The sequence below is a fragment of the Pteronotus mesoamericanus genome, unplaced genomic scaffold, assembly GCF_021234165.1.
Source record: "Pteronotus mesoamericanus isolate MK-2021 breed Mesoamerican mustached bat unplaced genomic scaffold, CSHL_Meso_final contig_52, whole genome shotgun sequence".
In the NCBI taxonomy this organism is placed as follows: domain Eukaryota; kingdom Metazoa; phylum Chordata; class Mammalia; order Chiroptera; family Mormoopidae; genus Pteronotus; species Pteronotus mesoamericanus.
Window position 1 is genome coordinate 11,841,754 of NW_026555189.1, and position 19,949 is coordinate 11,861,702.

The 19,949-nt window shown below is 51.2% G+C and overlaps 3 protein-coding genes across 3 annotated transcripts; 2 read left to right on the forward strand and 1 right to left on the reverse strand.

Moving 5' to 3' along the window:
- The first annotated feature begins 1 nt into the window (after position 1).
- Positions 2-5,685, forward strand: CHTF8 (chromosome transmission fidelity factor 8). Its single transcript, XM_054579274.1, has 4 exons — positions 2-65; positions 4,628-4,686; positions 4,949-5,066; positions 5,461-5,685. The coding sequence occupies exons 2-4, from the start codon at positions 4,664-4,666 to the stop codon at positions 5,683-5,685; spliced, it is 366 nt and encodes a 121-aa protein (XP_054435249.1). The 5' UTR covers positions 2-65; positions 4,628-4,663.
- On the forward strand, positions 5,682-7,503 carry DERPC (DERPC proline and glycine rich nuclear protein). Its single transcript, XM_054579273.1, has one exon. It carries the CDS (start codon positions 5,682-5,684, stop codon positions 7,320-7,322), a length of 1,641 nt encoding a protein of 546 aa, XP_054435248.1. The 3' UTR covers positions 7,323-7,503.
- A 3,405-nt stretch (positions 7,504-10,908) lies between these two features.
- Positions 10,909-19,615, reverse strand: HAS3 (hyaluronan synthase 3). Its single transcript, XM_054579272.1, has 4 exons — positions 19,555-19,615; positions 15,883-16,518; positions 12,635-12,736; positions 10,909-11,832 (listed from the first exon to the last, which is right to left on the reverse strand). The coding sequence occupies exons 2-4, from the start codon at positions 16,516-16,518 to the stop codon at positions 10,909-10,911; spliced, it is 1,662 nt and encodes a 553-aa protein (XP_054435247.1). The 5' UTR covers positions 19,555-19,615.
- Positions 19,616-19,949: the final 334 nt, after the last annotated feature.

Here is a 19,949-nt window from a genome sequence, read left to right on the forward strand (position 1 = left end):
GCGGCGGGAGGTTCGGTTGTCGCCCGTTGGCCGCGCGGCGCCGCGCTCGGCGGCCGCCATTGCAGGTCAGGCCGCGGGCGGGGGGGCGCGGGAGGCCGCGGGGAGCGAGGGCAGAGCTGGGGATGGGGGCGAGGTTGCGAGGGAACGGGAAGCTAGGAAGCAGGGGCCGAGCGGGACGCGCGGCTCCGGGAGAAGAATGGCGAGCCGAGGGGCGGGGAGCGGCTGGCGGGGGAGGGGAGATCGGGAAGAAGAAGGAGGGGCGCGGGCAGGGCCATGCAGAGGTGGGGGCGAAACAGGGGGTGCCCCGGGCGTAGGTAGGCCGGGAATTGTGGGGGAAGGGAACGATGTGCAGACGGAAGGCGGAGGGAAGGGAGCGAGCGGGGCGGAGCGGAGAAGGGCGGAAAGGGTGGCCGAGCGCGGGCGGAGGACGGAGAAGGGGGCGGCGCGGGCCGGATCCTCGAGGTATGTGCGGAAAGGGGCTCTTCCTCGGTGGGGAGGGAGCCCAGCACACGAGGCTTGCGGGAACGGGGTAGAACGGGAACCCAAGCGGTAGCGGGAATATCAGAAAGGGGACCCTCGGGGGTGGGGATTGTAGGACTGTGAGGTTTGTTCGAGGGGACATTTTAAATCGGGGGGGGGGCATACTGGGAGAGTTGATTTTGGAGGGTGGTTGGAAAGAAGAGATACCCTGGATAGTGATCCAGGTTCTTTTGTGGGCGGAGTGAGAGAAGAGTGGGGTGGGGTCCTGGAGGAACGGACGAAGTATTTCAGAATTAGAGGGGAACAGGGAACGATTTGGAGAATGAGGGTGGTAGAAGAAAGTTAAAGAGTATCCTTTGGAGGAGAGTGAACGGTTTGGAACATCACTCTAGGGGGTGTGGAGTAAGGTTCTGTAAAGACTCGTTTCTCTGGGAGGTAGGAGAAAGGGTTAAACAGCTTGGCAGTAGGTCCCAGCGAAAGTCCGGGTAACTGGGAGGTTGGTGAAGCGTGGGGAAGCGGATTGAGAAGTCCTAGAAAGTGGGCGGGACTAGAAATAGGAAGTGTTTGTAGCCCAAGCTGAAGGGATGGGAAGGGGGAGGGTGGAGAAGATGGGGGCTGGTGGGAGGAAGAGTCCGCGTTTGAGGGAGACTTTGAGCAGGGCCAGGAGGCAGGGGCTTTGGGGAACATAGAGTGCTGTAGCGATAAGAGGAGGAAGGTTTGAGATGGGGTTGCAGAGTGGCAGAAGATGGAGAAAACTGGAGTAACTCAGATCGACTGAAGCCATCTTTTCCACTCATTGTCTGCAAATACCAGTAACTGATTCCCTCCATCATGGGAATCCTAAAATGTGATGGGAAAGTACCACGTGTATGCATAGTATCCACACACGTTTTTGAACACACTCTTCACTAACGAAAAGTTTGGAAGCATTCAGTTCCACCTACCCTCCATAGCCCCTTTTTGGAGGGAGGCAAGCTTCTCATTCAGCAACAGGATTTTAGCACTTGATAGAAAGCTGTCCACAGACAAGATCCCTTTTAGACCATCCCCTTCAGTCACAAAACCACAATAACACTAATAAAAATAATCTGTATTCATCTGTATATCAAACTTAACTGAATTGTTCATGTGGTGGAAAGGAACACAGAAAAATAGTCCTATTTAGAGGGAAAAAACCTTCCAAAACTGAAGCAGTTTGATGAACCCTGACTACCATGTTTGAATTGTTCTCCCATTGTGTAAACTTGATTTTATTCTGATGACCTGCTGCTTCTGTAGGATATTTTACTGCATTATAAACATTAAAATAATAGTGTACTAGTAAGACATTCTATACTAAGAAAAAGCCATGTTCCTCCAGGTAATCAATAGCTAGATCCTAAAGGATTACCATGTATTAGGTACTGTACTGAAGACTACATTCATAGTATCATTCTCACAACTTGAAGTGGGTTCTTTTTTATGCCTGATTCATTGGTGGGGAACTGAAACTTGAAGTTAAATTACCCCTGTCATACATAGGATAAGTGGCATAATCATAGAGTCCAGATCTGATGACTTTCCTCCCTGTATCCCTAAACACAAGGAATGGAACAGTCCCTGGGACCAAATAAGAACTCAATAAATGCTAACTGTTGACCTAGCAGACGTTAAAGCCTTCATTCCCTTTCTTTAAAAAGCTTAAAAGGAAAGATTCTAATGAAAACAGTTTATAAAACATAGCACTAGGAAAAATGTATTAATTGTGGTTAAGTTAAACCATTGAGTCAAGGCCCCTTTCAGTAAAAGCTGCATGTTCTTCGGCCATATTTTATTTTGGGGGCAGTTACCATTATGGAGATAATTGTTCCCTCTATGAGACAGTAATCGTCTAACAATTTAAAAATTCAGAAACCAAAACAATTAAATGTTGGAGATTAAAAGGAATCAATGTCAAAGAACGTCCTCTATAAACACTTAGGATAATAAACAGCCTTGTTCTTTTTTTAATTGCCCGCCCCACAGATGTAATGGCTGCTTTGTTGGCAAGTTACAACGTCTGCATAGGTTACTTGCCATTTTGTAAAAAGTGCTGTGAGAAAGGCTAGTTTGGTAAAGCAATCAGTTCTCCCACAGGCATCCTCTATTCCTACCTACTTTGCCTAAGGGCGACTGTTGCAGGGGGAAAAAAATAGGATTCAGGTGATAGGATATTTTAAGGCCCTAAAGTAGAATTTTAAAATTTGACAATATAGATTAGTAGGAGAAGGGGCTGTGAGAGGACTGCCAGAGAGACCATACCATGGAGTTCACATCCCCGCTGTACCACTTTGTGACTTGTTACTTGACCTTTAGCTTAAGTCTGTTTTCCTCATCTGTAAAATGGGAGTGGTAAGACAGTGCCTACATAATAGAATTGTTTTCATTTAAGAACTTAAAGATTCCAGATTAAATGATCAGAAAAGTGAGAAATGAAACTTTTTGTATTATAAAGATAATGCTCTGCCTGGACTTCTTTCTTAGAAATTGTGGTGGCATTTTGATTTTTTCAGGTTTTTAAGCTAATAGTTTTCGTAGTAATTAACTTCAAAACAGAGATAGAAGCAAAATGACAATATCTATCCCACCCAGATTGTTCTGATTCCAGTCAAACCTTTTGGGTTTTGATTTTAAATTGTTACCCTTTCTCCTTCAAGAAACCTTGGAATTGCTTTTGGTGGTTATTTCGGTTAGGACCTCCTTATTTGTCAGAAGACCTGTGGCCTCCTGAGCTACTGGGTTACTGTTCTTAATTGGTCCCACATCTGGTGTTGCTTCTGAGGGTGTGGTTTATTTGAGGATGAGGAGGCCTTCTTGATTCTCTGTTGCCCTTCTGACCAGATCTGGGGTGTATGCAGTGCCTGCCTGATGCCTTTTCATTCTCACTGTCACTTGGTTTTCTCCTTTGGGAGGACAGAATTGGGTAGCCAAAACCAGTGTAGATAAAGCCAAATGACCTAGGTTCTTAGGCTGGCTCCACCACATACTGGCTATGTGTGTGCTACATACAAGCAAGTGTATCTCAGTAGCTACATCTGCAAAATAGGGATAAGTACCTATCTTGAAGTGGTCGCAGTGATAGAGATACCACCCATATATGTGCACAGCATCTGATTCATACTAGTAACGCACTAAATGCTAGCTGCCGTTTATATTTGAAATGCAGTGATTTGACCGACCTCATGTTCCCAAAGTATATTTGGTGCTCAAGAGTAGAGGTTCTGCTGTCCTTTAAGTCTGTTTGATGGCAGTGCACTTTTTCCTGGAGATTCAAAATGAAGATTAACCGATCAGTCAAGAAACCTGTTTTAATTTATTTGGTAAGCTTGAGCACAATTATACTTACTAACTTGCTGTACTGCATTTGGTAAACACTGGACTAATAACCTTCCACTAAGCTTCATCTATTTATTGGAAAGATTTATACAGAAGTTGTAGTTTAGATACCCCCATGAATCTGTCCTTCCCAAGGCAAGTACAAGGGAAGCCGGTTTCTAAGAAAAATGTTCCGTGTAAACCCATCCTTGTGTAGTACCACAAACCTACCACCAGGTGGTGGTATTGTATAAAATGAGTCTAAGTGTAATGGTACAGTATTTTTAGTGTCTAAGTGAAAGATGGTCAAAGCATTTGATGAGAGTTAGGTCAGAAATCAGCTTACCTTTCACTAAAGTTGACTGGAGAACTTCTTAGTCCTGAGGGCTCCTAGTTAAAAGAAGTCCTTTGAACCTTGAAATGCCAGATAGATAACCAAAGTGGTAGGCATGAAGTTTATAGCATCACCAAGGAAAAAAGTAAAATCTAAAAGAACTAGCTTTTAACAATATCCTTGAGGAAGACAAATTATTAGTATAGTGGGCTGTGCAGTGTATGTCTTGGGTTCAAATTCTGGTTCTTTGACTAGTAGCTATGTGACCTTGAACCCAATTGTGATAGCTTGTTGACTGTTTACATTGTAGTTGACCATTGTTGATCTTAAGCAACCTTATATGTATATCAGTTTTTTTAAAGTTTACACCTTATAGAACTGTTAGAGGGATGAAATAGAATACACAAACCATTAAGTGCCTAGTATACAAGTAAATACAAGCTACTGTTATTATCCTAAACCTTTTTTTCCCCTCTACAGCTTATTTTCAGTTGCTTTTTTAAAGACGGAAGGCTCATGGTGCAAATTATTGTTTCCAGGTGAGTACATTTGAAGACTTTTTTATTCAGCTTGAATGCTTGGAGCTCTGTAGCTTTAATACTTTATTGGAAGGCTCAGGGTCCTCAGGTATATCTTATACAGATCCTTGCATTTCAATCTCTAGTTCAGTGCGTAACACTGCCCAGTTTCCCAAGAACTTGTGCTCAACAAAAAGTTCCTTTGGGCCTTGAATGGTGGTGTAGGACACTAGTCATCCTTCACCCCACAAAAATATTGTAACCGCCAGCCCTTTGCTTGCAGTGCTGGGGCTGGAGGCCTGGCAGAATGGGTGCTGATGGAGCTACAGGGGGAGATCGAGGCTCGCTACAGCACTGGATTAGCTGGAAACCTCCTGGGAGACCTACATTACACCACTGAGGTGAGGGGGCTTTTCTTTCCCTGCCTAATGCCTCAGGAAAGCAAGCTACACCAAGGTGGTGCTCCCAGGACCCAGAGTGAGGACTGCCCTCAGGTTTGTTATTCAAGGTCTAGCTAATCTGCTAAGCTATCTGCTTGTTCTCCCCTCACCTATGTAATAGCAGGGAAATTTAGCTTTGAGGAGTCTCGAAAAGTCACAGTTCTAAAAATGAAAAATCTCTTGCCTGGGCAATAAAGGGCACGAGGGTGGGTTGTCCACTGTGGCTGCTCAGCAATGGAAGAGTCAGACCAGGGAGTACAAGTGCCAGTATTGCCTGCCAAGAGCATCTCTAGGAAGCACCTGCGCATTGTGATGTTGCCCTGAACCTCAGGCATTCATTCTTGTTCTGCCAAAGGGAATCCCTGTGCTGATCGTGGGGCATCACATCCTGTATGGGAAAATCATCCACCTGGAGAAACCTTTTGCTGTCCTTGTCAAACACACTTCTGGGGAGCAGGACTGTGATGAACGTGGCTGCGAGACTGGCACCCGGTACTTGGTGACAGCACTCATCAAAAACAAGATTCTTTTCAAAACTCGCCCCAAGCCCATTATCACCAACGTTCCCAAGAAAGTATGAAAGAACCCCGGCTTTTCCCTAGAGAGCGGCCAACTCCTTGGACTCGTGCTCCACTGCCACCTCGAGGACGGCTCGACGGTTCCCTGGGACCACAGGGGGGTCCTGTCCTAAACACAGGCCACCCACTGGGCATGATCTCAGATTCCCTCCTCATGACATCTGGTTCTCTTGGTGGAAACCTGGCTCCATTTCCAAGGAACCCTTCTCCTTTTCCAGCTTCATCAGGTTCATTGGCTTCAAATCCAGCACCTTTCCCTGCTGGTGCTCGTGACCCAGGCATGGCTTCTTTTCCAAGGGGAATGAACCCCACTGGCACAAGTGGAGTTTCTTTCCCAAGGCCAGGTGGCCTCTTGGGCCCGGGTCCAGGCCCGGGCCCGGGCCCAGGCCCAGCTCTAAACCCTAGAGCAGGGGCTCTTCCAGGCCCAGGGCCTCTGTCTAACCCAAGGTTAGGGGGTCTGCCAGGGCCAGGTCCTATGCCCAACTCAAGGGCAGGTGGTCTCCTTGGAACAGGTCCTGACTCTAGAAGCGGCGGCCCCATGGGCCCTGGATCTGCACCCAACCTGAGAACAGGTATCCTCTTGACTTCTGGAAATGGTCCTCCCAATAATAGGCCCGTTGGCCTGGGCCCTGGACCAAGTCCCAATCTGAGATCGGGCTTCGTAGGTACAAACCCTGCCCCAAGGTCAGGTGTGTTTCCAGGCCCTGGCCTGGGGCCCACCCCAAGAACAGGTGGCCTGGGCCCAGGCCTTGGGCCCAACCCAAGGGCAGGTGGCTTAGGCCCAGGCCCTAATCTGGATACCAGAGCAGGTGGCCTCTTGAGCACAGGGTCTGGTCTTAACTTAAGAATGGCTGGACCTCAGGGCCTAGATCTTGCCCCTATTCTAAGAGCAGCAGGTCTTTTAGGAGCAAATTCAGCTTCTTTCTCACAGACCTCTGGAAACATGGGCACAAGCCCACCTTCCATGGCAAGAATACCTGGCCCCATGGGCCCAAACTCGGGTCCTGGCTCTCGAGGAATTGGCCTTCCAGGGCCAAGCCCATCTCCCATGTCAAGGGCTCCTGGCCCCATAGGCCCTAATTCGGCTCATTTTTCGAGGCCAGCTGGCCCCATGGGAGTAAATGCTAACCCCTTTCCAAGGGGGACAGGTTCAGGGGCACTGAACCCAGCTGCCTTCTCCCAGTCTTCTGGCACATTAGCTTCAAACCCAGCTACCTTCCAGAGGTCTGCAGGCCTCCAGGGCTCAAATCCAGCAATTTTCCCAAGAGCCTCTGGGCCTTTAGGACCCAATCCAGCTAACTTCTCAAGGGGCACTGGCTTACAAGGTCCAAGTCCAACTACGTTCCCAAGGTCTACTGGCCCACTAGGCCCTGGCCAGGTTACTTTTCCCAGGTCAGCTCCAGGGCCTCTGGGCTCTTCTCCAGCGGGCCCTGTGGGTATCAACCCAGCTCCTTTTGCAAGGCCAACTGGGACCCTGGGTCTAAACCCATCTTCCTTTCCAAGGATGAATGGCCCTGTAGCCAAGACTTTGGTCCCATTTCCTAGAGTGGGTAGTCTCCCTGGCACAAACCCAGCTGCTTTCCCCAGACCAGGGGGTCCAATGGCTGCAATGTACCCAAATGGAATGTTACCCCCTTAAATAGCATTTTCTCTCCAGGACCACCTTGGTTTCCAGGCATTGTGGTTCTGGGCAGAGGCTGTGTTTTAGGCAAAAGGGTAGACACGGAGCTACAGTCTGAAGTACATAGCTGGGGCTCAAGTTCAGATGAGCCATCTTTTTCAAATTCTGCTTCTTTCTTGATTGAAGGTGAAATGTTATTTGTGGGACATGGACTACGGCAGGTGGAACGATCCTAGCCTCGAGAGAAAGGATCTCCAGCCTTCCAGAAGCCTGCTGTGCTTTTGTCCCACAGCTTTCTGCCCCTTGTTTCTTACTAGTTTCTTGAATTGTTCTTGTGGAGTTTCCTCAGGGATACATTGGCCTGCAGGTCCCAATTCACATGCAGTCCCCTGCTCACCACTGGAGAATCGGCTCACTGCTCTCTAGAAATGTTGCATTGGTGAACGGACCATGCTTCAGCAGCTCTGACCTGGGCAGCTTGGACCTGGTCATCCTCTACTGCCATACCTTTCCCTGGGGGCTTTAACACAGAATAGGGAGGTGGGTTACCACTTTAAAGACCCACCAAATACAATTTTTACTTGATGACTGGTCCTGCAGCTTCCTTCCCTGGGACTTAGAGGCGGCCAGAATCAAGGCTCCACTGCTCATACAACTCCCTCTCCACTGGTACTCCCGATCAAAGAACCTCAGAATTCAAACTGATGTGGATGGGACATGGGGTGGGGGGTTGGGGGGCGAAGGGGAGAAATCACTGTGCTTTGTTCAACCTGATGTGAAAGGATGGTTGTTTTTCCTGCGTTGTATCTTTTCTAACTGTTTCTTTAATAAATGGGATGAGAGGGCTGCTGATGTCACTCCATTTTGTTACCTGTTCCACAAGGAAGGAAGTTCACCCACTGCTTTTCATGGTTTCATCTTGGCCACAATTCTCCATTATCTGCCGGCTAAAACGCCTTCACTTAAGGAAGAGGCGAGCTTGATTTTTAGCTTTAGCTCACTCATCTGCCAATAATTTCACCAAAGACCCTGCCCACCCTGTACAATAAAAGTTAAGCCACCGTAGGTGTACAGTTATCAAGGTAGGCCTACTGTAGTCCCCAGTCGGGGGTCAGGTGTGACACCTTATCCTGTTTCTGAGTTACACTTGAGTTACCTCAACTATATTTGTAGCTCAAGTGCTGCTTTTAAAACTGGAATAAAGAGCTAGCTTTCATTAAGTACAAAAAGGAAGAAAATAGCTCCAAGATAATAGGATTATGTGAGAATTTTTATTTTGACAAATGTGCAGTATAAAAAACTTGACATGAAAAGTTAAAAAAAAAGGCAGGTAAAAATAAATATGTTTACAAATTACTGTAGAAATAATACAAAAAAGACAGTTAAAATTCTCAATGAGGAAAAACCAAAACGTGTCCAATTGTACAAAGGCTCTTCCCTTGCTAGAAATGGGGATAAAGCTGAAGACCCAGTTTGGTTTCACTGCTGAAAAATATACAAAATAACTTAGAAAAACCAGTCGAGGTCAAACGTTGTGAGCCCACTACTTGTACTTGCCGACTTTTGATGTGAGGAAAGTTGATAACCACAGTGCAAGACAGAGCTGATGGTAGGACAGCCAAGAGTTTTCCATCTGGGAATCCATCTTATATTAACCTTCAAGCAAAGGCTGAACAAAAACAAGCTCTTAGTGAAGTCTGAGCTCTGCAGTTGGCTGACCGGATTTCCTCCATTGCAGTGCTCAAAATAGTTTACTTCTTGGCCAGCAAAAACACGGAAGAGCCTGGAACAACTGCCTTTAGCAAATGCCTGCTGCCTCTTCTAGTCTTCATGGATCGGGTCCAACATCAGCCAGCAGTCTTATCAGAAACTTGAGGTGTGTGTGATGCAGCAGTGTTGGCTGCATTTGGAAAACCCTTGAGTTCATGGGAGATGAAGGAAAGCACCAGGGTTTGCCAGTCTGTGGCTCAGCACACTGTGTTCCTTTGTAGGAAGCACCTGGGCACAGTAGAGGCTTGCCCCCTCAACGCCTCTCCCCCCCAGTGCTGGTTCTGCGGGGGTAGCTGGACCCTGTGAGAGTGGATTGTGTGGAGAGAGCACGCATGAGCAAGCAACCCCTGATTCAGAGGCTTAGTCAAGGCCCCGGGTTTCAAACCCAAGAGCTGAAAACAGTCTGTGGATTGCCAATCTCTAGAAAAAGGCGTTCCCTCACTTATCCACAAAAGCAGAGGGACATAAAGAGCCTCCAGTGGCCTGAGAAAGCAAGAACCTTAGGGTTTAGGAATCAATTCCGTCTCCTAGTTTGGTTTCTGGAAAGAAGCAAATGCAGTAGTGACTATCCACAGCTTGGCTGTAAGAATTCCTTGGAGAAGCCACTGAGGAGAATGGACAGTCTCAAAGATGACTAGCTTGGGCATGAGGGTTAACTTGGGGAACACTGAAAAGCTTTCCATTAGAGACGATTGTCAAGAATTGTAGCCTAAAAGTCATGCATGCTACCCAGCTGCCAAGGAATCTGTCCCAAGCAGTTCCAAGATGGTAGCCAGTTTGGTCAGAAGCTCCTAGTAGGTTTTCCCCCACGTGCTGAGGGCAGGCTTGCCTATTACAGAGGAGCCTGTGCGAGTCCAGGCTCTGCCTCACTTGCCATCTTGAAAAACCCAACGAGGAGGAGGGTGAAGAGGTGACGACATCACATTGAAAGTGAAGTGAGGATGCTGTCCTAGGACTCAGCTGAATTTGAGGAGGAATTCAGGAGGAGACAGGTTGAAATACTGAGTTCTCACTTCCTTTCTTAGTTTGCTGGGGTTCAGCCTTCCTGGTGGATGACCAAAACATTTTATCTCCCCCAGTAGAGGTCACAGACAAGCCAACCTAGATGTCTGGGCAGTTCCCAGGTGGCATACGTAAATAGGCCTCCAGATAGCCATGGCCTTTAGCTCCCCTGCCAATCTGTTCTTCTCAGCAAACTTTCCTTGTTACTGTTCATGTCTATATACACACCTAAAAGCAGTTCAGTGCTAACTCCCTGTCAGTTTGGCTCATCCTTGGGATGTGGAGATTTGGAATGGGGTATATCACATAATAAAGCACCATTCCTGTACCCTGTTTTCTGATGCCCAGAGATCAGCCTTCCGGGCCTCGTATCTCTGGCACAATCTTATTGCATTGATAACTAGATGGGGGGGGTGCTATTTACTAGCTGGCCCAGATCTCAGAAGTTTTCCCACAAGCTGGCATTGCTCATTCACCTATCAGAAGTTGCCACTGAATGGAACTTACTCTGATGTAGCACACTTCTGAGTTCCCTCTGGCTCCTGGGGCAGGGAGTGGAATCTTTCCCAGAGACCACCATGTGGCAGACAGGCAGCCTGGAAACATGTAAGTCCCCTCCGCCCCACCCTGAGCTGGAATCAATGTTGCCTTCTCTAAGCAAAACTGCCCCCAGCCATACTACAAATCACCTTTCTTTGCACTTCAGATTTGTCCTTTGGACCATTAAGAAATTAAAACAGCATCCCTCCTCCCTCCCACCCCGTCTTTTCTCTTCCATTCCCTTTCCCTCCCTTACCCATTGCACTTTTTCCCGCTCTGCTTGAGGGTTATGTCACACCTCAGCAAAAGCTAAGCTATACTGCTCTGGCTTCTTCCCACATCGCCGGGCAATGATGGCCAGATACAACATGAGGAGGGCCACCCAGTAGCAGCCATACAGGATGGCCCCAGAGACGAGGAAGGCCAGCTCCGTCTCACTGAACAGATCCTGGCAATAAGCTGTGTACGCCAGTCCTCCCAGAAGGACAGCCACCCAGATGGACACAGGGATGAGGCCAATGAAGTTCACCACAATGGTTTTTCGGCCAGAGGTGCCCCAGCCGGACTTGTTGATGGTAGCAATGGCAAAGATCTTGGCTGGCAGGAGGCTGGACATATAGAGAAGGGAGTAGAGGGACATGAAGATCATCTCTGCATTGCCCCGAAGGAAGCAGGCATAGGTAGCCTTGATAATGCCCACCAGCTGCACCGTCAGCAGGAAGAGGAGAATGTTCCAGATGCGGCCACGGTAGAAAAGCTGTATGACTGTGGCGATGAGGAAGAAAGGGAAAAAACCCGTGACCACTGATTCGTAGGTCATCCAGAGGTGGTGCTTATGGAACCAAAGAGAGTTGTAGAGCCACTCCCGGAAGTAAGACTTGCTCCAGCGGGTCTGCTGGTTGAGCCACCGGAGGTACTTCGTGGGGGTTTCTGTGAGGCACTTGGAGCGCGCTGTATATTTAGTCCTGTAGCCAAGGCTCAGGACGCGGTTGGTGAGGTGCCGGTCATCCCCAAAGCTGCACTTGCTGCCTAGGAACTTCTGATGGTACCAATCTTCCAGGAATTGCTGGAGGAGGCTGTTGCGGTACATGCCCAGCGGCCCACTAATACACTGCACACAGCCAAAGTAGGACTGGCAGGCCCGTTCCACATTGAAGGCCATCCAGTACCGCACACTGCTCAGGAAGGAGATCCATGAATCATACTTGTTGAGGATCTGTAAGGGAACCATAGATGCTGGGCCTCCTCACCTGAGACCATGAGCCCCAGGAGACACGCCGGAGACCATGAAGCCTCCCTACCCTGAGTTCTGTAGCCCATTGCTCAAATTCCAGCCATGAGTCCTAGCTCATCCAGGGCTGGGGAACCCGAGGCTTAAAGGAGCCAACCACACCCACTCTCCTGAGCACTAGCCCCAACTCTCAAATGTGCTATCTCCATGGATTGTCCCAGTGAAGTTACTCTAGCAGTCAAAGCCACCTTCAGTCCCAGGAGGCAGCCTGTGGCAGTGACAGAGAGAAGGCCTTGAGAAAGATGCAAAACAACACCCAGCCACCTGTCCTGACCCTTCAGTTGGAAGGCTTCTTGGGAAGACCTGGTAGGTTGCCAGCAGTACCCTCTGAAAGAAGATATTGCCCCTTATTCGGACCACACTGTCCAGAGCCCTTCAGAGCACCTTGCCTAAGAGCAAAGGTTTCTCAGGGCCCTAACTTCGGACGTGCTTGCTGCACTACCAGCAAAAAAGGAAGCACCCTCCAGGGTCAATGGCCTCAGTAGCCTGTGCCCCTCACAGCAGCATACATTCTCTACATACCTGGTAAGTGGTTTTTTCCCCCCTTAGGTTGAAAAACGGCAGGAAAGGGTTGAGTAGCAAGTGAGTCCTTTGAAACTGTCAAAGAGGGACACCCCCATCACTCCCCACCAAAATACTAAATCTAGATGCCCATTTCCCAGATATATCCAGTTGGATTAGAAAGAGTCAAGACCCCCACCCCCAGGAATCCTTGGTTACTTCTTACTTGGACATCTCCCCCGACTCCCCCTACTTGGGGGTCCTCCTCTAGGACGCGAAGCATCTCAATGGTGCAGGCTGGATCCAGTACAGTGTCAGAGTCACACACCTGCAGAGGAAATACACTGTCAGCCCATTTAAAAATACTTATCCTCGCCCAAGGACATGCCCATGGATTTTAGAGAGGGAGGGAGAGAGGGAAAGAAGCATCGATGTGAGAAACAGTGATCCGGTTGCCTCTCACACATGCCTCAACTGGGGACCAAACGTGCAACCTAGGCACATGCCCTGACTGGGAAGTGAACCCGCAACCTTTCAGTTTGCAGGACAATGCTCCAACTAACTGAACCACACCAGCCAGGGCTATCAGAACATTTTAACCTCAGGTCACGTGGCCTGAGGGACATAACCTCCTTTCATATGATTCATTTCCAGCCACTAGCTAAGAGATCTACACCAAATAGAAGGGGTGAGGTGAGTAACAAAGGGAAGTAGGCTGAGAGCAAAACCCAGGGGTCTGTCAGTGCTGGACCTGGAAAGGGAGAGATGGTTAGTATGGGCAAGTCTTTAGCCCCTATGAAGCCACACTCCAGAAAAATGGTCTTAAAATGTTTCTTGGGGTCCTGGGGAAGAAAGAAGGAACAAGTCATTGAAGTTGGATTACAGACACGGTGCCCAGACCAGGGCCAGCAGACACTCCTCAGAAGGCCAAGCTCTTGCCAGAGGCTACTGCCCGAAACTATCCCATAGGATTTGTAACAACAAAGTCTTCCCTGTTTCAGCTTCTGGCTTCTTGGATGATCCACAACCCAGCCACCTTGGCCAAGTCTCAGACAGAACACGGGATGGCGTAGGACTGCTCTTGCCTGGATTATACATACTCTGGATGGGCACGGAGGCTCTGGTAGCAACTGCCTGCGAGGCCTGGGTCAAATCTTGCCCACCTGCCCTCCTTTCCTAGGGAGGCTCTTGGTCCGATTCTAACATGGAGCTCCGTTATTAGTTGAATCCGGGCTATGAACACTTATCTGGTGCCGACTCCTTGTCTGTTTTCTAGAAAATTGCTGAGGTGGTACAAAGAGCTCAGATAACTGCTGGGCAGGGGAATTGGTTTCCTCACCTCTGACGGAGAAAAGCATCCACAGATGAACCCAAACCCTGTTCTGCAAAAGCCCCAAATCCTTTTACTGAAGGTGCTGAGTGAAAGCCATTAGCATGTAGGAAGGGGGCAGCCTCCCATGCTCCAACCTACCCAGCTTTCTGTCTCCATGTTGGAAGACACAGTGGCCAGCGACAAGCAACAGAAGGCTGCAGGGCAACCAGACAGAGCATCACAACCGCTCCCTCCCACCTCCCTACCAAAACAGTCTCTCTTTCTAGCCCTGGCTGGGTAGGTCCCAGGGAGCTGCAGGACCAGACTCTCAGAGCCTCCTCAGTTCCAAGCTTCCCAGTGCTGCTGCTCTCATGGCTACTTCCTGCCCAGACCCTTACCATTCTTCATGCTTCTCAGCTTCCTTCATTCCTGAAAGGTCTTTCTAGCTGAACAGGGTTAGGGAAGTTAGAACTCCTGGCTGCCTGTGGCTCCCTGTGGCCTGGGGCAATCCTCAGCAGGGCTGTTGGAAGGCAGGCTGAACTCTACCAGGGCTGCCCCAGAGCCCTAAGGAGAAAGGCTGGCTCAGGTGTGTGAGCCTGGTTGCTAATCCACCAGAACATGCGGGAAAAGATGTGTAGCAGAGCAGGTTTGGGGGGATCCTGTGCTTCAAGGGAGTGAATGACAAAAGTCACTGTGGCTTGGGCATGTGCCAGGGCTCAAGGGCTTTTGCTAAGCCTTGTGGGTCCTCAGGAAAGTTTCAAAGGCCATTTGACCCTAGCTGAACTGCAGAATCAAGAACTGCCTCATATCCCTCCCTGCAAGGCTGGGGAGGTCCTTAGGCCTAGAAAAAAAATAAATGTACCAAATCTCATGCAAAGATGCAACTTTCAAAAAAAAAAAAAATCTGTGGTAAGCCAATTTTAGGTGAGTACAGTATAGAATATTTAAGTATGGGAGTACTTAACATGCTGCCAGCAAGACTGAGTTAGTACACAGGTAGGCTACCACAACAGCCACTACTCATTCAAGCCATGGGCAAAGCCCTCTAGCAAGTATGGACAGGGGAGAAAGAGGAGTGGACAGCATGGATGCTGGACCAGAAACCTGGGGACCTGGGTATCAGTTTCTACTTGGTACTGAAATGCATGAAGTTCTAATCGACTCTGTCTAGGTTTTGTTACTTGAAAACCAGAGCTATTTACTTGTCAATCTAATAAAGTTTTCAGGTGGATATCAATGAACCCATTGACTGGAAGCTACACAGGGTCTGCTCAGGGTACTGGCCCTGCCAGGACTGCTACAGACTCCAGCTGCAGGATGATTTGCACCTGTGTCCCTCTGCCTGACAGACATAAATTTGACACTGGGAAGTGTAGGGCTTTTTGGTCCATAACTAAAACAATATTTGAGTGCTTTCCAGCGTGATGACTTTTGCTCTTTACCCCATTGCCAATGGTGAGGCAGTATTGAGCAGTGAATAAGAGCCAATGCCTGGGCTCAAATTCTGGCTCTGTACCTTACTGCTGAGTGATGTTAGACAAGTCACTTAGCCTCTCTGTGCTTCAGGTTTGCCTTCTATGCGTGGAGATAATGATAGTACTTATCCCTGGCCCTGACTGATGTGGCTCAGTGGATTGAGCATCAGCCTGTGAACTGAAAGGCTGCCCGTTGAATTCCCAGTCAGGGCATGTGCCTGGGTTGCCTGCCAAATCCCCAGTTGGGAGAGTGGAAGAGGCAACCCATAGAGGTTTCTCTCCCTCACTTTCTTCCTCCTTTCCCGCTCTCTGAAAATAAATTTTAAAAATAAAATCTTAAAAAAAAAATAGTACTTATCCCCTAGGAATATTATGAAGATTAAAAGTTATTATGTATGAAGAGTCTACAACAGTGCTTGGTATGAAGTAAATGCTATACATCCGTTTGCTCTTGTTATTAGCATACAAGCCACAGAGTTGAGTGGCAGCAGAATCAGGATGCCACCCCAAGTCTTTTGACTCCAGGACTGCTGTTCAGAACCATTATGCCTGTTGCGTTCTTAAGTGCAGAGGTGGGATGTGCACAACACAAGGGATCTAGACTGGACTCGAAACGCCCGGAGGAGGGTATGCAGGCCGGCTGGACACATCCACACCACCCGCACAGTCACAGGGAGGCACCCTTACCTGAATGTAGTCCACTGAATCGCCAAGGGCCTTGAAGGCTGTGTACATGACCTCTCGCTTGCCTCCCCACTTCTGCATGATGCATGAGAAGGTGCTGGCCCGCACCACATCTCGCACACGATCCATGCCCTCCTGCAGGCTGGCCTCTGTCTCACCCTCTCCTGCCTCGTGGAAGTTGCTGCGCCACACAAAGAAGCCAGCTTGCTCAGTGCCCCCCAGCACCTCATGGAAGATGTCCAGCATGTAGGCATCCTCCTGGCGATTACCGTCCACCACCATGACCACCTTGAGGTTGGGGAAGGCGATGCGTTGGACCGAGCGCAGACACTTGCGCAAGTAGTCAGGGTCCTCTTGGTACGCCGCGATGCAGAGTGCCACTGAGCGCTGCGGTGGGGAGGGCAGCTTCAGCGTCCGGCCCGCCCGCCTCATGTGCCGGTGCTCCAGAAAGGCAAACAGGCTCTGGATGAGCAGGTGCAGGCCGAGGATGGCGCCGTACAGTCCGAAGGACAGGTAGTGCTTTTCTGTGTGAATGAACTGGTAGCCTGTCACGTAAGCTGCCAGGATGCCACCCAGCACTGCCAGGGCAAACAGGCTGGTGCCCACCACACGCAGGGCTGTCGTCAGCCGCACCGGCATCTGGTGGGAGAAGGCGGGAGATGTGGGGGTCAGGCAGGAGGCAGCGTCTCCAGTCACTGAGAGGGGAGGCATTTTCTCTGGACTTGGCCCACTAATAAAAACCATTTTCATTGCTGAGCATGCCTAAGACTCTTTGCAGACTCAGAAGCCAGCCTACTAGGGTTCAAATCCCAGCCCTGACACTTGCTATCTGTGTGACTATGCTCTGTCCTTTAGTTAATTTATCTGAAATATATGGATTGTAGCACTAACCTTGTAGCTGCTTTGAGGGTTAAATGGGTTACATATAAAAAGCACTTAAAGTAGCATTTATTATTGTTAGACAAACCAAACTGGAGAGAGCGTCACGATACCTAGCTGGTGGATGGCAGAACTGGGATCTGCCTGACCAAAAACTCTTACAGGCGAGCATCAGTAGGGGTGAGCCTGAGGCACTCTGAGCACAGGAGGGGCTAGGGAGGAGGAAGCTGGACTGGAGGCAGCCGGTGGTCCAAGAGCTTCTACCTGGCTGTACCCACCAGGGGACTGCACTCTGGGAGGGGAAGGTGTGCCTGTAAAGCACATCCCATGAAGAAAGGGGGCAGAAGAGAGGAAAAACAACAGGAAACATAAAGAGGTGCCGGGGGGGAAAAAAGAAGGAAACAGCTTCCCCTTCTCAAAACAGCAAAATCAGTAAGAGAAAGTTTCCCTGTTTTCTCTGCTTTGTCACCTTTTTCTAATTTACTTGAGAGTCAGGAAAGAAAGGGAAAGCAACTGGGAAAGGCGAACAGGGGAGAAAAAGGGAAATGAGGGCTGGGGTGCGGACAGCTCTCCCGGAGAAGCAAAGCGCTCAGGGCACCAAAGGGAACCGCAGCCACACTGCAGCTGCCTGGGAAGCCCCATCAGCCTGGTCCTAGTGCCCGCATGGAATCTCGGTGTTCGTCCTCCTGCCCGGCCACTCCTGCAAATGCTGCCAGATGTCCTCCGCAATAACCAGGGCTCCTAGCATCTGTACTGTTGGAAACAGCTGTTTTAACGCTAAGAGCCTAGGACGACACAGACACCAGGAGACTTCTGCTTGAGACAGGGCTCTACCACCTCCTGGCTGCCTGACCTTGCCCAAGTTCTCTGGCCTTGGTATCTTCCCCTAACAGGAGTTCTAATGGTTTCTTGCTTCTAATATCCCAGATATTAATAAATCATTTCTCTAAAAATGGAAGCACTTCCAGTCATGAAAGACTACCCAAGTGGGAAGGCTGACTGGAGAGGGGGGATGCCTGATCTGGAGAATCCCGTTACCACCACCACCCACCCTCTACAGACAATGAAGTCTCACTCCCAAGCTTGCTCCAACTCTAGGTCTTCCTGAAACCGTCCCCTGAGCCCCGCCCCAGCACAAGCACACCTTCTTGCCAGGGAAACACGCAGTCACTGCCTAAATCAAATGTGATTCAGGCACCAGCCCCATTCCAGCAGCTTCAGTCCGGAAAGTGCTGTTGGCAGCCTCGCCTCTCCGGGAAGCGCGGCCTCTGGGCAGGCGCTCTGCCCCACCATCCCCGGGAGGCTTCCTCTGCAGGACTCCCAGCCCTCCCCGGTTCCCACCCCACCCCCTCCTGGCACGCGCCTGCGGCCCAGGGGCCCCCAGACCCGGTACCCAGGGCCCAGACGCGCGGCGTCCCCTCATCCCCCTCTAGAACCTACCGAGGGGGCGCTGCGGGTCTACTGCCCGCCAGCAATCTGGGAAAAGGCAGAGGGTCCGAGGCCAGTCTAGCAACCTGCTGGGCGCTGGCGCCCTGCCTCGGTGCAGTGCTGGAGGCAGTGCCCACCAGGTTAACGCAGCCGGGAAGGCACTCGCCACGCTTCTCACCCCCCGCTTGAGTCTCCCCTTCTGGCGAAGGAGGCGCCGGCCACACCCACGTGCCGGTTTCCCACGACCCACGGGAAAGAACAGGAAAACCCAAGGAATCAGTCGGACCAGGCCCCACTCATATCCCCGGGGCCCAAGCTACCTTGACAAAGTGTGCCTGCAGACAAAGGCGACATTGCCGGTGTCGCCGGCCCCCTCCTTTCCCGGGGCGGGACCCCCACACCCGGCGCAGGAATTGGAGGCACTACCCCGGCACCCCGACCCCTCTGAAGCCCAAGGAGGTTCTATAGCCGGTGACCTCGCAAAAAACCAGGCGCTGGTGTGGGCTCTGGCTCAGCTGCCCCTGCCCAGATAGGGCGCCGTGTTACCCCAAGCCAGTGGAGGGGAGCCTAGACCGTCTCTCACTCCTGCACCCTCCCCCCTTGGCTCAGCAGGGATTCACTCGAGCTTGGCCCGGGTAGGCTAATGCGCACCCGGCTTCAAGGGCACCGGGTTAGGGACGATCCCTAAGACCGACCCCACACGCACCACCCACTAGGCAAATGGAAAGAGAAAACCTCCAACTAAGGACGCGCACCGCCAATATACCCCCAAAACTTTGTAGGGCTGCCCAGTCTGCAGCTTCTCCAGCTGACAGGTGTGCCCTGCTTTGGGGGCCACACGCGGCGGGATGGAAACTTGTGCGCGGGGCGGGGGCTATTTCCTCCCGGCCCCTCCAAGCAGGCAAAGGAAAGGGAGCCCAGGCCCGCAAATACGTGGGGCCTCTGCCCGGCTGACCCGCAGGAACACGGGCGCCGAGCATCTTGGTGCCAGGACAGGTGCGAACCCGCGGGCGGGCGTGGGGGAGGGAGAGACTTCAGCCAGCCTCGTGCCCCGCACAGCCGTCTGCCTCCTAATCCATTCACAAAACAGGAGCCGCAAGGGAGGAAGGGAGGAGAGACTGGAGGGGGAGAGGATGGAGGAAGAAAGGGAGGAGGGGTCAGTGGGGAGGGGGCTGCAGGACCCGCCGCCAGGAAGCCTGGAGATGCCGCAGCCCTCAGCCCGCCTCCCGGCGCTGGACCCGGCGTCCGCACATCCGGGGGAACCGGCTGGAGCCCACGGGGCACCCCTGGAGCCGGGTGCGCCCGCGTTCTCGGCGCAGTCCCCGCGCGGCCCGCCCCTCCGAAGCGGCCGGTCGGGCCCTCGCTCACCGTGCCGCCGGCTGCCCGCGCTCCGGTGCTCAGCAGGCCCGCGGCTGCTCCATGCCCCTCCTCCCACTCCTCACCGCCGCCGCCGCGCGCTCCGACTGACTAGCGCCGGCCCCGCCGAGACGCTTTAAGTACCGAGCGCATCGCCGCCGGGAGAGGCGCCCTCCTCCGGCCCTGGGGCCCGCAAAGTTGGGAAGAGTGGGGGGGTTCCCCAGGGCCGTGAGGGTACAGCTCCCTTTCTGGCTCACACGGAGGGAGCTCCACGCGGCCGGCGCTCGCCGGGCCACCGGGTCCCGCGTGGACGCGGCTCCTCGGGTTTGCAGAGACTCGCAGTCTCCGCGCCCTCGAAAACTGGGTTCCCCCAACCGCGCCAAAGGCCGAGCTCCTCCGCGTTCGCC